We start from the raw sequence: 25,702 nt of genomic DNA, 5'->3' as shown, positions 1-25,702 counted from the left end.
TAATATCTGTAACTTTACCCAACTGGATGAGATCTTTAGTGTGCTTAACTACCATCTTCCCCTGAATCTTCTTTTAATATTTAAAAATGTTTTATTCTAGTTTACTTTAAAATTTTATATCATGTATATTTTCCAGCAAGCATTTGAATTTGTACATTTTATGAACATTTGCTTTTCTCTATATCTTTTATCTCATGTCTTCCCATTTAGATTTTTTCTTTTTGATTGAGTAAATCCTTGATTAACATTTTCCAAGAAAGTGGTGAACTTTCTGAGAATGCCATCACATGGCTGGGCTCAATGTCCTCCCTTTGTCCTAATAATATTGCTTTACTGCCTCTTGGATACTATATGACAGAAGAAAATTCTTTTGTCAATCTGATTTTTTTTCCTTCATAAACATTATATTATTATTATTATTATTAGCTACTTATTTGTAGAGTTACCAAACTGTGGCCTGAAGTAGGTACTTCTATTTTTTTCCTTTCTAGGTCTTGCATTCTGGAACTCCTATTAAATAGTTGTTGTAGCTCATTCATTAGTCCAGAAAATATCTATTGTGCATCAGCTCCGTGTCGGTCACTGGGCTAGACGTTTAGTAGTGAATAAAATACAATTCTTTACCTTAATACAGCTTACAATATGTTGATCATTTGGATTTATTCTGCTTTCAACTCTTCCCACATATCTTGCATTGTTTTAACTTTCTTACACTGTTACGATTGAGCACTTGTAAAGTTACTTTATTTGAATTATCTTGATGTTTTAGCTTTACATTTGTGCTCACGGCTACTTTTTACATCCTTTGCTCTAATTTCATTCTTAAACTGAATCCTAAAAGTGCCTTCAAGAGATGAAAATGGAGCATACTTAAGCACTTTGGTGCAAATTATACACATCTACATATCTCATAAACATGTGCTCATACTTTAACAGAAGAAGCTACAAGATAAGTTCCTTGTAAAGAAAAAATCACTCTCAGAATTTTCTGTATTCTCTGCCATGTCCTCCTTTCTTCATTGGAATTCCCAAGGTTAAAGAGGCAACATGAAGAAACCTATTATTTGCGTACATTTATGTGCTGAGTACTGCACCTTCACAACAATCTGAGATCAGTATTATCAAAGAGGTTTGCTCAAGTAGCTGGTCACTCATGGAATAAGGGACAGAGCAAGAACGAAAGTCCAAGTCTATCCAGTTCCATTTTGCATTGCATACACAGCAGCTACAGAATTGGGAGACCCATAGATGTAGGACTTACCAGTACCTCATTTTTATTGCCAGATAATATTCTATCATATGGATTTATCACTATTTTACTTATCTGCTCACATGTTGTACACTTGGGTTATTTTCATTTTTTAGCTATTATCAATAATGCTGATATGAACATTCATGTATAAGGTTTTGTGTAGACATATTTTCATTTTCTTGGACATATACCCAGGAGTAAAACTGCTGTCATATGGTAACTCTAATTAACCTTTTGAGAAGCTTCCACTGTTTTGTTTGCAAAGTGTCAATACTACTTAAATCCCCACCAACAATATATGAGCATTCCAATTTCTCCACCTGCTCCTTCTCAACACCTGCTGTCATCTTTTTGATTCTAGCTATCCTAGTGGGAGTGAAGTGGCATTCATTCCATTGTAGTTTTGATTTGAATTTCTCTGATGGCTAATAAAGACTTTTTTCATGTGTTTATTGACCACTCCTATGTCTTTGGAGAAATGTCTACTCAATCCTTTGCCCAGTTTTATTTTATTTTTTTAATTTTTAAATTTTTATTTATTTTTGACACAGAGAGACAGAGCACAAGTGGGGGAGGGGCAGAGAGAGACTGAGACACAGAATCCCAAGCAGGCTCCAGGCTCCAAGCCGTCAGCACAGAGCCCGATGCAGGCTCGAACCCACAGACTGTGAGATCATGACCTGAGCTGAAGTCGGACGCTCAACCGACTGAGCCACCCAGGTGCCCCTCCTTTGCCCAGTTTTAAATTGGGATGTCTTTTTATTATTGAACTGTAAGTTCTTTATACAAGTCCTTTATCAGATAGATTACTTGCAAAAATTTTTTCCCATCAAGTTGTCTTTTCCTTGTTGATAGTGTACTTTAAAGCACAAAATTTTTAATTTTGATGAAGTTCAATTTTACTTTTTTTCTTTGGTTGCTTTTGCTATTGGTGTCATATCTAAGAAACAATGGCTTAATCCAAGGTCACAAAGATTTACCCCTACATTTTCTTCTAAGTTTTATGATTTGGCACTTACATTCAAGTTTGTGATCCATTTTGAAATAACTTTTGTATATGGTGTGAGGCAGAGGCTCAACTTCATTCTTTTGCATGTAGATATCTAGTTGTCCCTGCACAGTTTATTGAAAATTCTTTCCCCTTTGAGTTGTTTTGACACCCTTGTCAAGAATCAATTTACCATATATTATTGATTTATATGTTGTAACACATGGTCTTGATTACTGTAGCTCTCTATGGGGAAGAGTATTTTAATAGCCTTTTTAGGTAATTGTGGATTCTTATTTAAGACGACACTAAAATTGGACAAGTGGTAGTTTCCTAAAGGTCAACTGCAGTATAGAATCTGAAATCTTATAAACTTTTCATACTCTGTTGGATCTTTAGATCATCTGGAAAATATCTGTTGTGAAGATTTCCAAATATGGACATATTTCATTACACACTATCAAAAGTAACCATTGTTAAGTCGACACTGATTTCATTAGGAAAGTATTGGGAAGCTGTCATGTTACTGGTGTTAATAGGCAAGTTTTACCCAAATTCCAATTTTCTCTTGAAAACTCAAATTTTCGCATTAACAAGTACTATTATTCTTTGGCCAAATCCTCAAGTCTAAATACCCCTGGTTTGCCTGCCAGTCACTCTTTCAAAGTAGAAATGATGCGCAGTGAAAAAGTACCTAGTTCATTTTCACTTAAGTGTTTTTTCTTCAAACCACCATTGCACTTCATTCTGTAGCAAAAGTTTTATGTGTTTCTCATTTTGCCTACCGATATTAAGGACATGTATTGAAGGGTCAAGATTAAGTAAAAATTAACTTATGACTTCAGCAAAGACATTTTATTTTATTTTTTTTTTTAATTTTTTTTTTCAACGTTTATTTATTTTTGGGACAGAGAGAGACAGAGCACGAACGGGGGAGGGGCAGAGAGAGAGGGAGACACAGAATCGGAAACAGGCTCCAGGCTCTGAGCCATCAGCCCAGAGCCTGACGCGGGGCTCGAACTCCCGGACCGCGAGATCGTGACCTGGCTGAAGTCGGACGCTTAACCGACTGCGCCACCCAGGCGCCCCAGCAAAGACATTTTAAATGAAAAAAAAATTTTTTTTTTTTTAACTGTGGTATTAGACTGAAGGACAGGACCACCATGTACAGTTTGGTGCTACAGCTTCAACTTGTGCTAAGACCCATCAATCATTTTGCCTCATCAGTAAAACTTTCAACACAGAGAAAAAGGCAAGTATTATCTTAGGAATATAGAATATATAGTATTATTTGACCTTGTGGGGCCCCTGAAAGTGCCCTATGTACATTCAGTGCCTGTGGTCCATTTCCAGAACCACTGACCTCATCAATAGATCCAGGTAATGACCATCAAAAAGACAACCAGAACTGTGTGTCCTCATGGAACTAGACACCACCACCAAGGACTCATTCTCATCAAACATCTAGACTCTGACCAAGCCTTTAACTAACCATTTAAGGCATATTCAAGAGAGAAACACGTAAAATGGCACCTAAGGGAAAGAATTAGCAAAATCTTGAATGTGGGAAACTTAACATTTTTTTTAAGATTTATTTTTGAGAGGGACAGTGCAAGTGGGGGAGGAGCAGAGAGAAAGGGAGGCATAGAATCTGAAGCAGCTCCAGGCTCCCAGCTGTGAGCACAGAGCCCAAGGTGGGGCTCAAGCTCACAAACCGTGAAATCATGACCTGAGCTGAAGTTGGATGCTTAATGGACTAGAGCCACCCAGGTACTCCTGGAATACTTTTTAGAACAAATGATCAGATTCTTCAAAAAATGAATTGGGGGTGCCTGGGTGGCTCGGTTGGTTGGGCAACCAACTCTTAGTTTCAGCTCACCTGAAACATGATCTCGCAGTTCCTGAGCTTCAGCCCCACGGGGGGGGGGGGGGGGGGGGGCTCTGTGCTGACAGTGTAGGGCCTGCTTTGGGATTCTCTTTCCTCCCCCCTCTCTGCCCCTCCCCTGCTAGTACACACAAACTCCTTCTCTCCCTCTCAAAATAAATAAATTGAAAAAGAAATGAATTGGTCGGTGGTGGTGGGGAGTGGTTGAAGCCTATGTATATCAAGAGACTTTAAAGACAAATCAAGATTAAATTATTTATACACTGCAGTTGTAAAGATAAATCAAACAACTGCAATGTATAAATAAATCTTACCTGGGTCCTGACTCAACCAAACCGTAAAAAAATTTTTTTGGAGAACATTTTCTGAAATTGAGAAACTTAATTTTTGAGGCGTGAAGATATCAGTTCTCACACTTTAGAAACATATACCAAGACATTTATAATTAAAATGAAAGAAAAGTTCCATGGATGCAGATTGCACAGAAATTCCAAGGAAAAGGGGCACCTGGTGGCTCAGTTGGTTGAGCGTCTGACTACAGACGGTTCTATGATCTCATAGCTTGTGAGTTCGAGCCCCACGTCCGGCTCTGTGCTGCCAGCTGAGCCTGCAGCCTGCTTTGGACTGTCTGCCTCTCTCTGCCCTCCCCCACTCACTCTGTCTCTCTCTCTCTAAAATAAACATTAAAAAAGTTTTTCAAAAAAAGAAATCCCAAGGAGGGGGAGAACACCAGGGAGCTAAATGTAGAGTAGGGCAGCACACGAAAGCAAGCAGTTATTGTGGAGTGTGTAGCTTTTCTGAATAACCATGTCCTCTCCTTCCCTGCTCTCTGTTCGTTACCACTAAGGCAGAATCATGGACTCCAGTTAGAAATTCTGCTTTGAGGAATTTCCAGAGTGCAGAAGGAAAATATATTCCAGAGGTTCAAAACCATAGCTTGGGATTTTCCCTAAAAGGCTCACAGATTGTCTAATACTAGAAATATTCTGTGGTACACATACTTATTGAGCACCTATATTCTATACTACAAACTCCAACAAGGCACTAAGGGAAACACAAAAATAAATAAGACAGCTCGCAGTTGGTAACACAGACCAAGTTTTGAGAGCCACACATTGGTTGGGAGGTTTCACTCCAGTACATAATTACTGAACAATTAATTAAGCGCCAGTTGTGACTGATCTGAGGATCCAGGTTCCCCAAAAACAGGTACCTTTGTGAAATCTAGCTGGGAAACAATGAGAGCAGAAGGATCACAAAAATGCCCACACATGGATTCATCCTTTTCTGCAAATAATTACTTGATCTCTTGAGTGATAAATGACTACTGGGTACACTTGCTTTGATTGTCTGCTTAAACACATAAGACTATATATATCACTGTGATCTACCTTCCTCAAGAGAAAGTTTGGTATTGTAGAAAAACATTTAAAAATTCATGTTTTGTTTTTTTTCAGTATACATATCACAAATTATGAACTATGCAAGGTGCTGGGTGATATAGTAGTGAAAAATCCTAAAGGTCCTTTCCTCTGTGAAATGTACAATCTAATGGGGTATAAATCTATGAAACAACAGCCCAATTTAAGGCTGGGAAACAAGGGTAATTTTTATATTTTTCTTTACATTTTAAAATATTTACCTTACAATACAATGAACATGCATTACTTTAAAAATAATGAAGGCTCATAGATCCCCATATAGATGAAGGCAAATTATCAGAGAACATCTATGTAAGACGTTTTAAGAAGTAATTTGGGGGGGGCGCCTGGGTGGCGCAGTCGGTTAAGCGTCCGACTTCAGCCAGGTCACGATCTCACGGTCCGTGAGTTCGAGCCCCGCGTCGGGCTCTGGGCTGATGGCTTGGAGCCTGGAGCCTGGTTCCGATTCTGTGTCTCCCTCTCTCTCTGCCCCTCCCCCGTTCATGCTCTGTCTCTCTCTGTCCCAAAAATAAATAAACGTTGAAAAAAAAAATTTAAAAAAAAAAAAAAAAAAAAGAAGTAATTTGGGGGACACCTGGGTGGCTCAGTTGGTTAAGCATCCGACTCCTGACTCTTGATTTCAGCTCAGGTCATGATCACAGTCCTGAGATCCGGCCTCGTGATGGACTCCGCTCCCTCTCCGTCTGCCCCTCCCCTGCTCATGTGCGCTCTCTCTCTCTCAAAAAAAAAAGTAATTTGGCAAAGAGATGAGCTCTGTTCTCAGCAGAATGACACTGAGAAGAAAATGCTAAAGAGATTATGCAAATGACACTTTCAGACCAGAGTAATAATGACAAAATTCAGTAATCTAAGGAAAGATCATACTTCTTTGGAATGAGAAATGTGGTCTTCGGGTAAACTGTTACTTTCCAGAATTAACAACAAAAAAAAGTTATCGGATAGATTTAGTTCGGAAAAGCAACCAGGAACTGGTACAGAAATCAATCATCACTATGCTTAAAAGTCAACATAACACAGGGTTCAAGAGCATACTCAAAAGCCAGTTTCCCGGGTTTGAATCCTAGTGCTGCTACATTCTAATTATAAGAATCTTAGCAAAGTTACTTTATCTAATGCTTTTATTTTCTAATTGGTAAAACAAGATAATAACCTATATTTCATAAGATTGTTTTAAGGATTAAATGAGTGTAAGTACTTTATATATAAAGCAGTTAGAGTAATGCCTGGCACATATTAAGTGCTAAACACTGGTTACTATTAACATCTTATGAAAATAATCAACATAAAATTAAATTTCAAAAGATAACCCATATCTCCATTTTCTGACGTAACAAGAAACAGATTGAAAAGAGAGAGAGAGAGAGAGAGAGAGAGAGAGAGAGAGAGAGGAGGAAACCAAGACCACATTAAACAATACACAGGACAGAAGATGAAAGGCGTACAAAATGGTTCATTTAAAAAAGCTGATACTCTGTAATTAAAAAAACACTCTGAAAACATGGATAATTTTTCAGAATGATTGAACTCAGTAAACATCTGTAAACAAGAATAAATTTATTTAATTTCTTTTAAAGATTTAATGATATACAAAATGTATATAGTATAATATCTTTAATACACTTTTTCTTTCTTCCCCTCCCCCCCATTAATATTAAACACTATTTAAACAGCTCATCTCTTCTTGCCTTGTCTGTATCTATGAGATACACTACTGAATACAAGTAAGATTTACACTGCTCCTTCCTAAATAAAAATTAAAATTAGTACCTAGGAAACAAAGAGAAAAAAAGCGTAAAACTTTAGTCAGATGAAAGCTTTTCTTGTTGTTGAGTATTCAACAGTATCTGGGGCAGTTAAAGTACATTTTATTGGCATAAAGTTACATTGCAATCTCCCGACATCACATAATGATAATCCAACTCAATTTCTTAAATAAGTACCACAAACAATACTCATGTTCAGGTGTTCCTACACAATTTTAAATAGAAGCAAGAATTTACGTTTACATTCTGATTTGGTGTCCTGTCAATAAGATCTTTGGAGAAGTGTGTAGCTTCCAGGTTGTCACTACAGTTACAGATAGGAAAAAAGCACTTGAACTTTTTTTTTACAAGGTAACTGCTCTTGAACAACAAGTTTCTCCTCTGATATATTTAGGTTAGACCAGTTTACCATGGCTTTCTTCTACTTAACAATGACTTGAAAAAACAATGTTAAAAAAAAATAACACTAATACCTTTGCACAATTTGGGGTCTATTTAACAAAAAAAAATTGGCTCCATCTTTAAATATGGAGCCTAATCCTGATTCATAAAGTCCCTCTTTGAAAATAGTTTTCAGCTCAGGCTTCTTGTATCCCTATGGATCTAGAATAATAAATCATCTCCTTTTCTGTGGCCAACAAGCATCTAGTTGGGGACTAGTGACATCATCACTGAACACACTAAAACATACTGAGGAAGACGTCTGCCATTTAACCAAAAGGCTGGGTGATTTCTTCATTTCACTAGCTGAATGGCAGGAAACCAGCTGCCAATAAAATCTACACTGACACTTAACTTTGGTTAATGGTATTGCACCACATGAGAGAGGGTGTCACCCTCATCAGAACAAAGTCAAATGAAATCTTCTGCTAAAAGAGCCCTTTAAAAAGTTATAAATACTAATTTTCCTTTACCTTTAAAATTTAACAGCTGCCAGCTGTATCCTATAGGGAGCTCCTGACTGACTACTTAAATCAGGTCAAAAGAATACCGACCTTTTAACAGTGCCAGAATCAGCATATTCATTTGCACACATTTTTCTCTATTACCAAACAATTTCCTCCTGAAGGAAAAATGACAAGGTAACATTTTTGTGAGGTGTAGGCAAAAAAACCCACAATGATTCAGTAATATTATAACATCAGACGAATAGAATTAGTTGATTCTGATTCTTTGGTGGAATTTCCAGGCTGAAGAGTCAAATCTGAAGGTTCATCCTGAGGAAATATAATTTTATCAGGTGTATAGTCATTCCTCTTCAGATCTGTATTCACACCCCCAACAAAAAAAGAAGAAAGAAGTCAGTATTTCTTAGAAATGAAAAGTTAAGAACATTTTATAAATCAATTTTCCTCTAAATGTGCCACATCTATTTTCTAGGAGGTAGTTTTTAATTAAAAAGTCACAAAATATATACAGATAAAAACGAAATCATTCATTCATTCAACATATAAGTATTCTGCTCTGACCAAGAGTCAATAACTCATGTAAGAGTGGAAACATAGCAATAAGCAAGGCAGACAGGTATGGTTCCTGCTCTCATGGAACTTATATTCTTGTAGATGAAGAAAAATAAATAGAAAAATAACAGAATTATTATTAGTAACAAATGCTTTGAAGCAAACAGTCTGGTGAGAGCCAGACAAGAGATAGTATAAGCTGATTCTTTCATTAGACAAGGCTGGGCTGAAGAAGCACAGGAGGTAATATCTGAGTAAAGACCTCAATATTGAGAAATGACCTATCAAAGCTCTGAGCAGAGGGAAGTTTAACTGCAGACCGTAAAAAGGAAATGAACTTGGCATTTTTGAAGAATGGCAAGAAGACAGCATGGCTTGTATGTAGTGAATGAGGGGAAGACTAGTAGCAAATGGGGTCAAGCAACAGTTAAAGACCAAGGGTTATCAAAATATAGCCAGTGAGCCAAATCTCACTTGCTGCCTGTTTTTGTAAATGGTTTTACTGGAATGCAGCTATGCTCATTTGTTTACAGATGTTCTGTGGCTATTTCCGCACTACCATCGTACAGCCAGGTAGCTGAGACATAGGCCATATGGTCCACAAAGCCTAAAATATTTACTACCTTGTCTTTTACAGCAAAGTTTGTTGACCCCTGATTTATGGGATGCAAGCTATGGTAAGGAGTACAGATTACAATGAAAATCTGGGGGCGCCTGGGTGGCTCAGTCGGTTGAGCATCCGACTTTGGCTCAGGTCATGATCTCACAGTCTGTGAGTTCGAGCCCCGCGTCGGGCTCTGTGCTGACAGCGCAGAGCCTGGAGCCTGCTTCGGATGCTGTGTCTCCCACTCTCTCTGCCCCTCCCCTGCTCATGCTCTGTCTCTCTCTCTCTGTCAAAAATAAATAAACATTAAAAAAAAATTAAAAAAAAGAAAATCTGTTGGAAGGTATTAAGCAGTATTAAGGAAGGGACATAATCAAATTTAAGTGTCTATTCTGACTGTCATGTGAAGTCTTGTTAGGGGCATTTGGCAAGAACACATGAAAGAAGTGGTGGCAACAAAGATTTAAGAGAAATGGATAAATTCTAGGAAGATTTCAGAGCAGAGCAGACAGAGTTCAAAAGATTGGGAATGCAAGGTGAGAGGAAAAAAACCAATTAACTTTTAGGTTTTGGTCTAAGCAACTGAGTAAACACTGGTTTACTCAGGGTAAAGCTGAGCTGGAAATGATGGGTGGGAAATGAGAGTCAAGAGTTGTGGAATGGATATACTACCTATAAAGATACTTTAGGGTAACCCAGTAGAGATGCAAGAAACTGAATATAGAAACAGGAGCTCAGGAAAGACAGTAAGTCTTCATTCAGTTAAACATGGTACTAACAGTATGCAGATTACATTTATAGCTATGGGAGAGGATGAAATCATTTTGGGAATTATAGACAACAGTTGCAGAATTGGAAAACAATGCAGTAATACCAAGTTTAACTTAAAACTAACCATAGTCATGCACATATCCTTATGCTTTTATCTCCATATAAAATAGGGCTCAGAATATGAACTCTCAGCTGAGAATATGAACTGTTCATTTTGAGCGATAGCCTATATTCAACGATCCAAATACATATTTGCTATTGTATGAGTACATTTTGATAAATTTTAAATTTAAAAGACTGTGCCAGTGTGGCCTTAGGGAATGCAAATTAATTTGTAGTTGTATTGTACACCAAGAACAATGGAAAGAAACCCAATTATAATTCAAGTTCTGAAAATGTTAACATATGGTATAACCATGGACAAATTATCTGACTTCTAAAATGTTCTGGAAAATGACAGATTTGGGTTGGAATGTTTTTAAGGTCTCTTCCAAGCTACGAAATCCTGACTATATTAGTAATTTAGAAATTAATTTAGGGGCGCCTGGGTGGCACAGTCGGTTAAGCGTCCGACTTCAGCCAGGTCACGATCTCGTGTTCCGTGAGTTCGAGCCCCGCGTCAGGCTCTGGGCTGATGGCTCAGAGCCTGGAGCCTGTTTCCGATTCTGTGTCTCCCTCTCTCTCTGCCCCTCGCCCATTCATGCTCTGTCTCTCTCTGTCCCAAAAATAAATAAACGTTGAAAAAAAAAAATAAAAAAATAAAAAAAAATAAAAAAAAATTAATTTAAAAAACAGATATATTACTTAAAATATTATTAGATCCAAAACCAAATAAACATTATATCTGGGCTACCTATTAATAAATTCACCACTGTTATGTTCTAGTTCTGGCTAAAATGGACTAAGGATATTCAACTCTATCTCTCCCACTGATTGTAAGTAAAAATCCTTCACATAAGCATAAAGTCACTATCTCAGGATCCTGAAAAGTTAACAGCAGACATATTGAGGAAGGGGATGAAAACCTGAAGAATGGCCTAGCCTAGATTGGTGGTGAGTTTCCTGGGTTTTTTTCCCCCCTCTTATTTTTCAAGCTTAGACTTACAGATAGCTGGCTTGATCTCAGAAATGTATAGTGAGCATGGAGAGAAAAAGCTCTAAGACTTTCTGACCAGAAGATCAGGAAGGGGGACTCTGTGGGATGGAGAATGTTGAGGGGAATGCCCTCTTTTTGCTCCTCTGGCCCTTACCTACAAGTCCCAGTCATGAAGAGGCACTTTTGAGGTGGTGGCACCTGGGCAAGCACCTACAATTCCAAGAGAAAACCTTTTTCTGGGACTACAAGAACTAAAAATAGGTATCTTTAAGAGCCAAAAAAATATTTTTCCCTCTTTCTAGCATCAGAAATGGACTCAGTTGAAGGAAATGTGTGACAGCATAGGGAAGCCACAATCCTGACTTTCCAGGCAAAGTACCTTATCTGTCCCCTGTACCCCCCACCCCTGTCCCGCTCCAACCAAAAAAAAAAAGAAAAAAAAAAAAAGGCCTTGAAAATCACAAAATATGGAATCATGGAAAGGAGGAAAATGGAGAGAGGGATACCCTAAATTTGTGTATGAAATCCCAAGTTCACCTTTGAGTGGCAAATATGTGAAAAGACAGCATAGCATGGGCTTTGAGGACTAAACTATGTGCTGACCTCCACTCAGTTTCCAGACTTGACCATGTTTGACACAGTGAGGCTGACCTAAGTAATACTGCAAAAGCTTTGAAAACTAAACTGACGTTGGAATCACAGCTATAAAAGGTAGACTAGGACTTGTAAATTGAGCTTAAATGAGCTGTCTACTAACACAAATAAACAAAAATCAACATTCTCTAGAGGATTTTTAGTAAGAATGAGAATCTCCTAGTCAAAATATCTAGGACACATTCTGAAATTACCAGATACAAAGAACTAGAAACATCTTAAAGAAAAAGACAAGTGATGCCAACCTTAAGATTATTCTGATGGAATGATAAAAGACTTTAAACCAGCTATTACAACCATATTCCATGAAGTGGTGCAAACAAAGTTGAGATGAATGAAAAAAACAAGTTTTCAGCAGAGAAATAATCAGTATAAAAGAACCAAAAGGAAGTTTATAGGACTGAAAAACATAACTGAAACAACAAATCCAGTGTGTGGGCTTAAAAGCAGAATGAAGAAATGAAGAGTAAGGGAAAAGTCTGTGAATTTGACAGAGCAATAGAAATTATTCAATCTAAACAACAGACAAAAAATAATTTTTAAGGAAATAACCAGAGACTCAAGTCCCTGAGAAACAATATAAACATGTCTAATATTCTTTTTTTTTAATGTTTATTTATTTCTGAGACAGAGAGAGACAGAGCATGAGTGGGGGAGGGGCAGAGAAAGAGGGAGACACAGAATCAGAAGAAGGCTCCAGGCTCTGAGCTGTCAGCACAGAGCCCGACGTGGGGCTCCAACTTACAAACCGTGAGATCATGACCTGAGCCAAAGTCAGTTGCTCAACCGACTGAGCCACCCAGGTGCCCAAAAATGTCTAATATTCTTATTATGTGAGCCTCAAAAAGAGATGAAAAGAGATTGATGCAGAACAAATATTTGAAGAACAGCTAAAAACTTCCTCAATTTGATAAAAATCATAAATTTACAAATTCAAGAAGCTAAGCAAACCTGAACCAAGATAAACTCAGAAAAACCTACAACTAGACATCTCATAATCAAACTGCTGAAAATCCAAATTTTGAAACAAGCTAGATTATAATGATACATCACATATAGGGGAAGAACAATTCAAATGACTGTGAAATTTTCATCAGAGATAACAGAGGCCAAAAAACAGCAAACATTTTCTATGCCCTGAAAGAAGTATCAACCTAAAATTCTAGATCCAGTAAAAATAGCCTTCAAGAATGAAGGCAAAATATACACATTCTTGATAAGAAGAACTAAGAGCAACCACTAAAAAAAATACACATAAAGATAAAACAATACTAAAACAGAGTGGGGGGCGGAAAAAGAAGGCATTAATCAGAAAAGAGTACAACAGAAGATCTGTATCTAATCACATCAATAATTATGTAAAATGTAAAGGATCTGAAACATTAGTTAAAAATGGAAATTGTTAAGTAAAAAAAAAAAAACAACACAAAAAAACAAATTAAACCTATGACCCAACTATATGCTGTCTGCAAGCAGCCCACTTCAAATATAATTAACATATATATAAGGGGCTCCTGGGTGGCTCAGTCGGTTCAGCGTCTGACTGTGGCTCAGGTCATGATCTCATGGTTCATGGGTTAAGAGTTCCATGTTGGGCTGTGTGCTGACAGGTCAGTCTGGAGCCAGCTTTGGATTCTATATCTCCCTCTCTCTCTCTGCCCCTTCCCTGTTTGCATGGTCCTGCTAAAAAAAGAAGGAAGGAAGAAAGGAAGGAAGGGAGGGAGGGAGGGAGAGAGGGAGGGAGGGAGGGAGGAAAGAAAGAAAGAAGAAAGAAAGAAAGAAAGAAAGAAAGAAAGAAAGAAAGAAAGAAAGAAAGAAATTTATAGAAGTAAACTTCTTGTTAGAAAAGGCCTCAAATCAATAATCCAAGTATTCCCCCCCCAGGTTCATTTCTTATTATTATTTCTTTTTATTTTATTTTTTGTTTTTTAAAATTTACATCCAAATTAGTTAGCATATAGTGCAACAATGATTTCAGGAGTAGATTCCTTAGTGCCTCTTACCCATTTAGCCCATCCCCCCCTCCTACGACCCCTCCAGTAACCCTCAGTTTGTTCTCCATATTTATGAGTCTCTTCTGTTTTGCCTCCCTCCCTGTTTTTATATTATTTTTGTTTCCCTGCCCTTAGTTGATCTGTTTTGTCTCTTAAAGTCCTCATATGAGTGACGTCATATGATTTTTGTCTTTCTCTGACTAATTTCACTTAGCATAATACCCTCCAGTTCCATCCACATAGTTGCAAATGGCAAGATTTCATTCTTTTTGATTGCTGAGTAATACTCCATTTTGTGTATATATATACCACATTTTCTTTATCCATTCATCCATCGATGGACATTTGGGGTCTTTCCATACTTTGGCTATTGTGGAGAGTGCTGCTATAAACATGGGGGTGCATGTGTCCCTTCGAAACAGCACACCTGTATCCCTTGGATAAATGCCTAGTAGTGCAATTGCTGGGTCTTAGGGTAATTCTATTTTTAGTTTTTTGAGGAACCTCCATACTGTTTTCCAGAGTGGCTGCACCAGCTTGCATTCCCAAATAATCCAAGTTTTTACTTTAACAAAGAACAAATCACCCAAAGCAAGCAGAAAGACAGAATAAAGAGAATAAATCAATGAAATTGAAAACAGAAAGTAGACTAAAACAGTGCAAAGAAAAACTGGTTCTCTCAAAGTATCAAAAGAACTAATAAACCTTAGCCAGAATGGCGAAGAAACAAAAAACAAATTATCATAAGAAAGGACTCACGAGATCCCAGACATTGAACAAATTAGTATATAAATAACCCTATGCCCATAAATTTGACAACTTAAGTAAAACAAACCAATTCCTTGAAAGACACAAACTACTAAAACTCAATGTAAAAAATGGATGACCCCTCTGGGGCGCCTGGGTGGCTCAGTCAGTTGAGCGTCCGACTTCAGCTCGGGTCACGATCTCGCAATTCATGAGTTTGAGCCCCACATCGGGCTCTGTGCTGACAGCTCAGAGCCTGGAGCCTGTTTCAAATTCTCTGTCTCCCTCTCTCTCTGCCCCTCCCGTGGTCTCTGTCTCTCAAAAATGAATAAACATTAAATAAATAAATAATTAAAAAATGGATGACCCCAACAATCCTACATCAATTAACATATTAAACTGTTCCTTAAAAACCATCTGACAAAGAACTTCAGACTGAGAGAGTTTTACTTGACAATTCTATCAAACATTTAAAATGAGAAATGTATCGATTCTATATAATTTGTTCCTCGAAAAAGAAGAGGTGTGAACACTTCTAACTTATTTTTAAGGTCAATATTATGGTGATACCAAAAGAAGAGAAAGATAGTACAAGGAAAAAAACCACAAACATAGACCAATATTCTTCATGAACACAGATGCAAAAAGCCTCAACAACATATGAATAAAGTGAGTCCAACAATACATAAAAAAAGGTAATATATCATGACAAAGTAGTCTGTCCTGAATGCATGACTGGTTCAACATTTCAAAAATCGAGGCAATACAATGTACTATTAACCTATTAAAGAAGAAAACACAAATGACCATATAAACACATGCAGACAAAATATCTGACAAAATTTAATACCCATTCAGGATAAACATTTTCAAGAAACAAGAAGTGAAGAAAATTTTCTCAACCTAATAAAGTATATCTAAAAAACTCTTACAAGCTAGCATCATGTTAATGGTGGAAGACCGAAGGCTTTCTCCCTTTAAGATCAGGAACAAAGCAGATTCTACTTTCACTATTCCTTTCACTATTCAACACTGTATGAGAATTCCTTGCCAGTGCAAAAAGTCAAGAAAAAAGAAATAAAAGGCATATAGGTTGAAAAGGAATATAACTGTCTCTACTATCTATACAGAAAATTCCAGTAAGTTTACAAAACAAAACAAAAACAATTCCTAGAATTACGTTAGTTTAGTTGTAGGATACAAGGTCAACAAAAAACAAAAACAAAACAAAAACCTCCAAACAATAACAACAAAACTCAAACCAAACAAAAAAATACACAAAAATTAAAAAAAAACCCAAACCAAAGAAAAAACCCAAGGTCAATAAAGAAAGAAAAAAAACAAACACAAAAATTAATGGTCTTTCTGTACATTAACAATCAACAATTAAAAACTGTGGCATTGGGGCATCTGGGTGGCTCAGTCCATTGGGTGTCCGACTTCGGCTCAGATCTTGCTGTTTGTGAGTTCGAGCTCTGCATCAGGCTCTGTGCTGACAGCTCAGAGCCTGGAGCCTGCTTCTGATTCTGTGTCTTCCTCATAAATAAACATTAAAAAAAAAAAAAAAAGTAGCATTTACATGCTTACTATGTGCCTGGCACTGTTCTAGGTACTTCACAAATACTAATTCATTTAATTCTAAAAAACAAAACAAAACAAAAAACCTATCTCTATAATGTAGGTATCTTCTGGACCCATGCAACCTGGCTCCTAACTCCAACCTCTTAACTACTGAGTTATCTATCAGTCATAATGACAGGGACATTAAAAAATAGAGCTCAAGGGTTAAGTCTCAGGCAGAGACTTTTTAAAAAAATTTTTAATGTTTATTTTTCAGAGAGAGAGAGAGAGAGAGACAGAGCATGAGCAGTAGAAGGGCAGAGAAAGAGAGGGAGACACAGAATCAGAAGCAGGCTCTAGGCTCCAAGCTGTCAGCACAGAGCCCAACGCAGGGCTCGAACTCACAAACTGCGAGATCGTGACCTGAGCCGAAGTTGGACGCTTAACCGCTCAACCGACTGAACCACCCAGGCACCCCTCAGGAAGCTGTAATTTTTAAAAAGTTTCACAGGGAGGCTGATACACACCAAAGAATGAGAACCACTGGTTTGTGCTATAGCTTAGATTCAATAATAACTGGTAATTTTTCAAATGTATAAATGAAATTACAATCCTGAGAGAATATATCTGAAGTTCTTGTTTCTGCTTCATGGGAATACTCCTCCAACTCTTTGCCAGGCTAACTTTAAAGTCTATTTAACCTTCAGTTTTAGGCAATCTGTCAGTTCCTCAGGTAGCACTCCCTGACCTCTTACCTGCTTACCCGTTCTATTTCTTCTGTTTGGCATTAACGACAGTCCTACCTGTTAATCCTGTCAGTATCTAAGATTTGACTAAATTCCATTGAGGTCAGGGATCATGCTTGTCTGGTTCACAATTGTACTGTTAACATCTAGCACAATTCTTGGCAGCGAGCAGACACATAATAAATGTATTAAATTAACAAACTTTGTATTTTTAAAAGCAATTAAAGAAAACATAGATCCATTTATTAAATAATGTGTATTTATGCCCTCAGCTTTATGAAGAATTGTAGTAACCAAATGTGCTAACAATTTATACGTTATACTAAGAAAATGTTACCTGGAAGTTTAAGCTTTCTACAACAAGAATTACAGTGATGTTTTGCTCTAAAGTTTTTTATTGCATCTTCACCTAGATTTGCTGGGCCAAAAACCATATCACAGGATCTGTGGAATTGGTAGTTAAAAAAAGAAAAAAGAAAAAAGAAAAAAAAAAAAGACAGTTTATGCAAACAGAAATGTAGAATTTGAAATTATAAAAATATCTTCATGAAATTATTAAAACTTATTACCTCTTTTCTTCTGCTTTTATCACAGATGGATCAGTCAAATTTTCACCCACACCTTTATATGTATATATAAAAAAAGATAATTTATATTGTATAATTGATACAAACATTGACATTTGCATAATAAAAATAGTTATGAGAGATTTTATAGCATCAATTATTACACAATGTTAAATTTTTCAAGAGTATAGGTTTTCTCTCTTAGTATTTCATAACTTGTGACCTTAACACTGCACCTAGGACACACACAGCTCCCGCACCAGGAATAAAAGTTAATTGTCAGAGTTGGGAGATAGGCAGGTGGACTCCTGATGGCACTTCCTTTTGATGCAACAGGGACAAAGCTGGAAAACAAACAGTTTATGTAAACAGTTTACATGATCTCCCCCTTTTTCACCTTATTAGCAAAGAACATTTTGGAACACGAAGGCATAATTTATAGGCCATTTTTAAAGTGTTTCCCATTTTTAAAAATCATATACTACCACATTTATCTTCTTGAAAAATATTCAGGTTACATAAAGAATAAGATTGTGAACATCTTCCTTTACTTCCATTCCTCCCCAGAGGTACTAAAAGTATAATTAAATATTTTCAGTCTTTCTTATCTAGTTACTCATATAAAAGAATACCTATTGACCTACTACTCATCAGACTGGCAAAGATTAAGAATATTTAGTACTGGAGAGTCCGCAGAGAAATGGGAACTCATATACAGTGCTAAGTATGTGTTCCCATAACCTTTTGGAAAAATAACCCAGTGGCTGTTAAAATTGCACTCATCTCTTCTTACTAAGCCAATTCAGAAATCTACTTAATGGAAATGAAAAGTAGCAATACATGAGTATATTTGTTGCAGCACTGTTTACAGTAGCAAAAAAAAAGAAAAAAAGGGGGGGGTAAATCATGCCACCCCTCCATACTATAAGTTATCATGCATGCATCTATTAAAAACAGTAACTCAGATTTATCAGTAATGACCCAAAATATGTCCATGATATATTGTTAGGTAGACAAAAACAAATCTCACACACACACTCACACACACACACACACACACACACACACACACACACACACACACGAGGCATCATCCCAGTTGGAGGAAAATCACAACACAAAATATTAAAAATAAGGAAAAAAAACCCTTCTATTTGTGTACAGTATTTGTCTTCACCAAAATTAGAGAAATAATGAAATGGGAAAACTTTTTAATATATTTCCATATTGTCTGTTTGTGGTAATCGTGTAAAATATTTTTTTAATGTTTATTTTTGAAAGAGAGAATGCGAGTGAGCAGAGGATGGGTAGAGAGAGAAGGAGAAAGAATCCCAAGCAGGCTCTACACTACCCATGCAGAGCCCGTGGGGTTCAAACTCATGAACCATGAAATCATGACTTGAGCCAAAATCAAGAATCAGATGCTCAACCAACTGAGCCACCCAGGCGCCCCTTGTGTAAAACAGCTCTATGAAAAATGGCTCCAGGAACACATTAATGTAATAATGTAATGTAAAGAACATTAAAACTACTTTGTTTACTGAAAATAAGTCCCATCTTTTATTTTCATTTATTTAAAGTTTATTTTTGAGAAAGACAGAGGGAGAGAGAGAGACAGAGAGAGTCAGGTGCTAGCAGAGGAGGGACAGAGAGAGAGGGAGACTGAATCAGAAGCAGGCTCCAGGCTCTGAGCTGTCAGCACAGAGCCCGACGCGGGGCTCAAACTCAAAGACTGCGAGATCATGACCTGAGCCCAAGTTGGAGGCTTAACCAAATAAGCTACCTAGGCGCCCTTATTTTCATTTATTTATTTTTTTAAAATAAGCTCTATGTTCAACACGGGGCTTGAACTCACGACCGTGAGATCAAGAGTTGCATGCCCTACTGACTGAGCCAGCCAGGCACCCTAACTCCCATCTTTTAAATTAGGAATTCAGATAAAATCTGTTTGGCTTTACCTCCTATGCATGTTTGAAGATAATTAAATGACACTATTTAAGAATATACTTAAAGATCTTTTTTACTTAATTGGATTGACCTAATAATACATATCAGTTTTCACTTTATATACTATTAAATCATTTATGTAAAATGATGAACTACTGAAAAAAGGGTAGCTATTTTTACAGATTTTCTTTCTTCAGCTTGATTCCATGCCATTTGCTTTTCAGCAAAATCCTTTATATCTGTGACTATATGTAACAAAAAAAAGTCATCAAGTGATAAACATTCTAAATAACTGTTCTTATGTATAGATTTTGAAATCTGGTCTATGGTGACATTTGAAATTAAGGCTGCTCTTTCGGGAAAAAAATCATGGAAGTTATAATAAGAAAGTACAACTCAGGTAGAGCGGGCAACCTGCTCAGTTTTATTTTCCTCTGACCCTGCAGACAGACAATACTCTAAGCAAATGTGCCCTCTCCAAGCCACAATTTCCATTTTTCTCTTTTCCACATATGACAGATTCTGTCTACAAAAATGGTTATGATCAGTTTTTCCTTCCTTGTATAGATGCTACTCCACCCACCAAGTGCTGGAATCCATTCCCTACTTCTTGAACTGGGCTATCTTTATTATCTGCCTTGATCAGTAAAATGTGGAGGAGGAGATCTGGGCCAGTTCTGGAACTAATGTTAAGAGTTTCTGCTTTTTCTCTGGAGGTAGCTAGCTGCTATGTAAAAATCTAACTACCTGAAACTACCATGTTATGACCAAGGTCACAGATAACTAGCCACATAGAGAGATCACTTGGTGGAGAACTGAGGGATTCAGATGTCAGTGAACAGAAACCTCAGACATTTGACTCTAGTCATGTTGTTCATGCTTATTCTCCAGCCATTTGAACCTTCTGAGAAGACAGCAGAGATAAGCCATCCCCACCATGTCCCATCCAAATTCCTGAACCAAAGAACTGGAAACAAATAAAATGGTAGTTTTAATCCCTAAATATTTAGGTAGTTTAGTTCACAATAATAGATAACATAAACACCAAGAACAGGAACACGTGCTACTGTTTTAAATAAACAGTATAGTTTTAAAAGACTAAAACTACATATACATCTAAGAATAGAATAGTGGATTGCATGTGTTTCTGCTCATCAAAAAAATATATATATTATGTAAGTAATAATCAAGGAAGCAAGATCCCACTATTCAGGGCCCTGATGGCTATATGCTATGGCTGTTATTGACTTGCTTTTTTATTTTTTATTTTTTTCAACATTTATTTATTTTTTTTTTGGGACAGAGAGAGACAGAGCATGAACGGGGGAGGGGCAGAGAGAGAGGGAGACACAGAATCGGAAACAGGCTCCACGCTCCGAGCCATGAGCCCAGAGCCCGACGCGGGGCTCGAACTCACGGACTGCGAGATCGTGACCTGGCTGAAGTCGGACGCTTAACCGACTGTGCCACCCAGGCGCCCCTTGACTTGCTTTTTTAATAGCTTTTACTAACCTGAGGCTTTTACCGATCTGTAAGTTAGAAGATGACCGTATATCATTCAAAACACATGAACAGGTGAGAACCTACTGTACAATTTTACTTTAGCAATACTTTAATAAATTTACCTTGTAAATCAAGTACCAATAGCTCCCCTCTTGTATATTCATATGTCCAGTGGCTAAAGGCCAGCATGATTTCTTCCAGTGTATTAGTTGGTATAATCTCATCACCATTATTATTGTTGTATTTTCTAAATTCTCCAGTCATACATTCTTCCACAGCAAACCACTGTCCTGCTGAATGGCAATACAGCAGGAAAACTTCAAGGAACCTTATGAAAAACAGTTATAGATATTACTAGTAGTTTTGTTAATAAAATTCTAATTGAGCTTTTAAATGGGTAAATAAATATTCAGCATTAATAACGAAGGTCAAAAGACAATGGTATCCAGATAAAACTGCAAGATCTCAGAAAAATTTCAAGATTTACCTTGGAGAATATGGTATGGATTTGGGTTTCATTTGGTTGAAGGCAAACGTGAGCTTTTGTGCTGCTCTCTGTTGCTGAATTTCCTACAGAACAACAACAAAAAAATACACCAAAAAAATCTCCTTGCTGAACACTGAAACTAAGAGGTTTTTGGTTTAACATACATTAGAAGACAAAACATGAACTCCAAATAATGTTCTACTGTTATGCATTCACTAGCACTTACTCTGAGACAGAGATGCAGAACTGTATCTTCCTTATAAATACTTGACCATGTGTTGACCACCTCAGGAAGAAAAGATTTGATAATATAAAGATGACCTGATTTGAGGATATCATGTTCTGACCAGGTACACTGTACTTTGACAGCTCTCCGTAAACCTCCTCCCATCTCCTCTTTACTTAAAAACTCTATTTTGGCACAGAGGCCAAGCTGTGACCAAGAAGACATGCTGTTATTCAGTATACTGGGTGAACTCTCTTCCAAGCGATACACTGTGACAGGCTCACCTGCAAGATGAATGGACACAATCTGAGGTCAAATTATGACCCTTTAAAATGACAAAGTAGAATAAAAATTGGCAGGTATCTTGTTAAGATTAAGTAAGAAACAGAAAATGAACTGGACAAAGTTGTAATTTTATAAAGGAAGTTTAAGGGCAACAAATGCTCAGAAATCAAGAATCTACTAATATTTCTAAATTTATGTATATTAGTAGTAATAAACATTTTTGAAATTATGATCATTTTCAAGAAAAACTTTAAGAAAGCAACTGTTCCACAAAATTTGTGGTGTCAATTTATCTATGCTTTCTATACTAAACAATGGGTTAAGATCCTTTCTGTATTAGAATACACTATTACTTCTGGATATGATGGAAATACAGAAATCTAATATTTCTGATCACTCCTTCTTCTATTTAAACTATACCTGACTCTTGCTAATTAAAATTTATATGAAATTGACACTTCTCAACGTGACCCTTCCTTCTATTACCACCCATGTTCTACATCACAGCTAAAAATCACACTATTAATAAAAGGTTTATTTTCTCCTTCATTTCTTTACTATTTGGATTTACCTCTTGGAGGCACAGGTGTAAATGGAATGCTCTGGGATAATCTCATCAAATTATTTCTTTCCACAGCTGCACAAAAATGAGAGAAAAATAATGAAATCCTTTCTAAAAGCTCAAAATATTGTTAGATTTTGTTTTAAATAGTACTGACCTGAGTAATAGTAATTTGTATCCATAACTGGTTTAAATGGAGAAGCGAGACCTAAAATGGCAAATAAACAAATGAAACCCTTTTAAAAGTACTAATGTGGTATAAACATTTTTGCTCATTCTCATACAATCATCCTAAGTTCCCTTCATATAAGCTCTCTTCACTGAACAGAAAAAATAAATAGTAAAATACACTCATCATGTGCTTGCTCTATTATCCTTTTTCATTGTGCCAGATTAGTCCTAACTGTGCACTCAGATACCTGGAAGGGAAAAAGCACGTGACATTTCACACTCTCCTGTCATAAGCTGCGCTTTTCCCACACCCTCCACCCCCACTCAAAAAGGAAAAGATCTTTTAGTTTAGGAGCTGGAGCTTGTAACCAAGTAGCCATTTTAGTGGGCTGACCATAAGAAGATGAACTTCTGGAATGTGAAACATACCCAAAAGCCCTTCCTCCATATTTAAATGTATTTGAGAATTTGACTTTTTAACTGTAATGAGAAGACTGGAGAATCAATTGAATTTGCCATGTGTTAAGTTTAGAGAATATTAATGAAAAAGACCTTACTGTCTTGAGAAGAAGAAAATCAGTCAATAGTTTTAATACTATGTAGGAAATATAAAATATACACATTATATATATATATATATATATATATATATATATATATTATAGGACTATATATACACACGTATATATGATGTATATATACATCATAGGACTATAGAGGAGGGGTACTAAATGTCTTCTGCTTGCAGAAAGGTTGAAGGATGTCTCAGAGAAAGAGAAGGGGAAAAAGAATAGTCTGGAAGACAGTGGTGTGGTCAGGGCAACATTTTCAGACATGGAACTGTTAAAGCACATGCTACACTTGAGAAACTGCAAGTTGTTTAGTATGAACAGAAACAGCAGTTTTCAAAACTAATTTTATACACATAAATATATATCATGTATAATAGATATAAATAAATTTATAATAAACATATATCAGAATCACCTGTGGGGCTTTTTCACTGTGCACCTACCCAGATCTCACTTCAAAAAATTCTGTAGGTGTGTGTCAGCGTAAAGTGATTCTCCGTAAGTACTTGGACATGTAACCAGGACTGCAAACTAACGAGCAAGAGTACAGGCACGCCTGTAGGAGGTAAAGCTACAGAATCAGGGAATACCAAATAGTTAGGAGCCAAATATGCCATGCTAAGAAAGGACACGATTTTACCCAATGACAGTGTGGAAAATGTAAAGCAGAGGAGGATCAGTTTGGTGGAAGAATAGAAGACAGACCAGAAGGGAGATTAAGTGGCACAACTCTAAAAACCTACGGGACAGTAACAACTAAATGTGAACACATACATACCCTACCACCTACAAATTCCAGTCCTAAGTACATGCCCAATAAAAAACAAATACATATGTTTACCAAACAACATGAACAAGACTACTCATAATGGCTCTCATGGTTCATAATAATCATACAATGGAAGCTACTGAAATGCCTATCAAATAACAGAATGGATACATTCAATAGATTCATATAAGGAAATACTATATAGTAATGAGAATGTGCAAACTACCACTATACACAAAAATATTGATGAATCTTATAAACATATGTTAGGAGGAAAAAGCCAGACACAGAGTACATACTTTATGATTCCATTTATAAATTCCATAAACAAACAGAGACAAAACTATACATGTGTTATTCAGGGGCAGAGGTTAAAACACAAGGACACGAGGAGCTGGAATACTGGCAATATTCTGTTTTGTGACCTGGGTGCTGATTACAGGGGCATAGTTGCTTAGGGAGAATTCACTGAGAGGCTTATCTCTACCTTTTTTGTATGCATGTTATATATACTTCAATAAAAGGTTTAAAAAATGATGAAGTGTGAACTGAAAGCAGCAGAATAATGTATAGTGGAAGATGGAGTCTCAATATTTAAGAAGTAAATACAGCAGGACTTTGTGAGTGCAAGGTCAAGGGGGTCAAGAATAACTCCTTCTCAGATTTTACCTAGTAGACTGAAAGAGTATCATTCACTAAAACAGGGTATACAAGGGAAAGAGCAGACTAGGTCACAGGGACGAAGGGGGGTAGGGTGACAGTAAAGATATATCATTCACATGGTGAGTTCATGTATATGTGAAACTACTATATCAAAGAGAAACTAGCTGAACAAAGAACTTTTTACCACCTTGGCTCTTTCAAACACGAAGTCTGAAGTTTCTTAGCTAGAATAATGTGGTATTTGCTATAACATAACATCATATATAATCCTCATTTTTTTGCATTAAATCTACCATATGGACTCACCATTTAACGTTCCTTCTTCAGATGGCCTAAAGAAAACACCAAAAAATACAAGTTGTGACACAATCTTTGTTTTGGCTACCATACACTTTGTAAAATTATGATTATTTAATATAATGTGATTAAAGTAATTCTGAGATCCAGATTCACTTTTGTTTGAATATATGCCATTTCCCTTAAAGCCAATGCCAAATTCATATATGGATATAAATATATGTTTAATCTGTACTAAAAATCTCTTTCCAGCTCTTACCTTCTACCTAATATAAATATTTTATTATAGGAAGTATTTTGACCCTAGCATCATCCCTTTGCTGTTGATAAACTACTCTTTTCTCAGCACCCAAAAAGTGCTGACCAACTCCACCTTTCTGGGTACTTCTTTGGCTCAACATTCTGTAAGACAAGGTTCTCTTGTTAGCTGAGTTAACATCAACTTCAAGTACCTATTCTGTATTTACATCCTATGGTTTTGGTTATAAAACACAGTATACTCTGAAGAGATCTGATTACAGTTTAATCTTCCAAGTGCCATACAAGGCCCAGAGCACCCAAAGAACTTGAACACTGCATACCCATGTGGCACCTGGTTTATTTTCTTGTCTATATATTCACATATATTTCTGATAGGGGAAACACTGTGGTTCCTTCTCAAATAGTCCATATCAGAAAGTAACTCTCCCATG

At 36.7% G+C, this 25,702-nt stretch overlaps 1 protein-coding gene across 2 annotated transcripts in view; it reads right to left on the bottom strand.

The window, feature by feature from the left end:
• Nucleotides 1-7,187: 7,187 nt before the first annotated feature.
• The window catches only part of TRPM7 (transient receptor potential cation channel subfamily M member 7), a 123,184-nt gene continuing 104,669 nt past the window's right edge, over nt 7,188-25,702 (bottom strand). Inside the window, exons 31-39 of one of the 2 annotated variants that reach the window (XM_047075115.1) lie at nt 25,020-25,045; nt 22,696-22,746; nt 22,548-22,613; nt 21,692-21,975; nt 21,466-21,548; nt 21,101-21,306; nt 17,532-17,583; nt 17,300-17,406; nt 7,188-8,594 (exon numbers count right to left, since the gene is read on the bottom strand). In XM_047075115.1, coding sequence (XP_046931071.1) covers nt 8,464-8,594; nt 17,300-17,406; nt 17,532-17,583; nt 21,101-21,306; nt 21,466-21,548; nt 21,692-21,975; nt 22,548-22,613; nt 22,696-22,746; nt 25,020-25,045 — 1,006 coding nt within the window. In that variant the 3' untranslated portion in view covers nt 7,188-8,463. The remainder of the gene's footprint in view (nt 8,595-17,299; nt 17,407-17,531; nt 17,584-21,100; nt 21,307-21,465; nt 21,549-21,691; nt 21,976-22,547; nt 22,614-22,695; nt 22,747-25,019; nt 25,046-25,702) is intronic. The other variant, XM_047075116.1, reaches the window with a different exon arrangement.

Source organism: Lynx rufus, unplaced genomic scaffold, assembly GCF_022079265.1.
Source record: "Lynx rufus isolate CCGP_SWC_20201006 ecotype Redwood Valley unplaced genomic scaffold, mLynRuf1.p SCAF_13, whole genome shotgun sequence".
Taxonomy (NCBI): domain Eukaryota; kingdom Metazoa; phylum Chordata; class Mammalia; order Carnivora; family Felidae; genus Lynx; species Lynx rufus.
The sequence above is the reverse complement of the archived record's forward strand: the minus strand, read 5'-3'. Positions and strand labels throughout refer to the sequence as shown.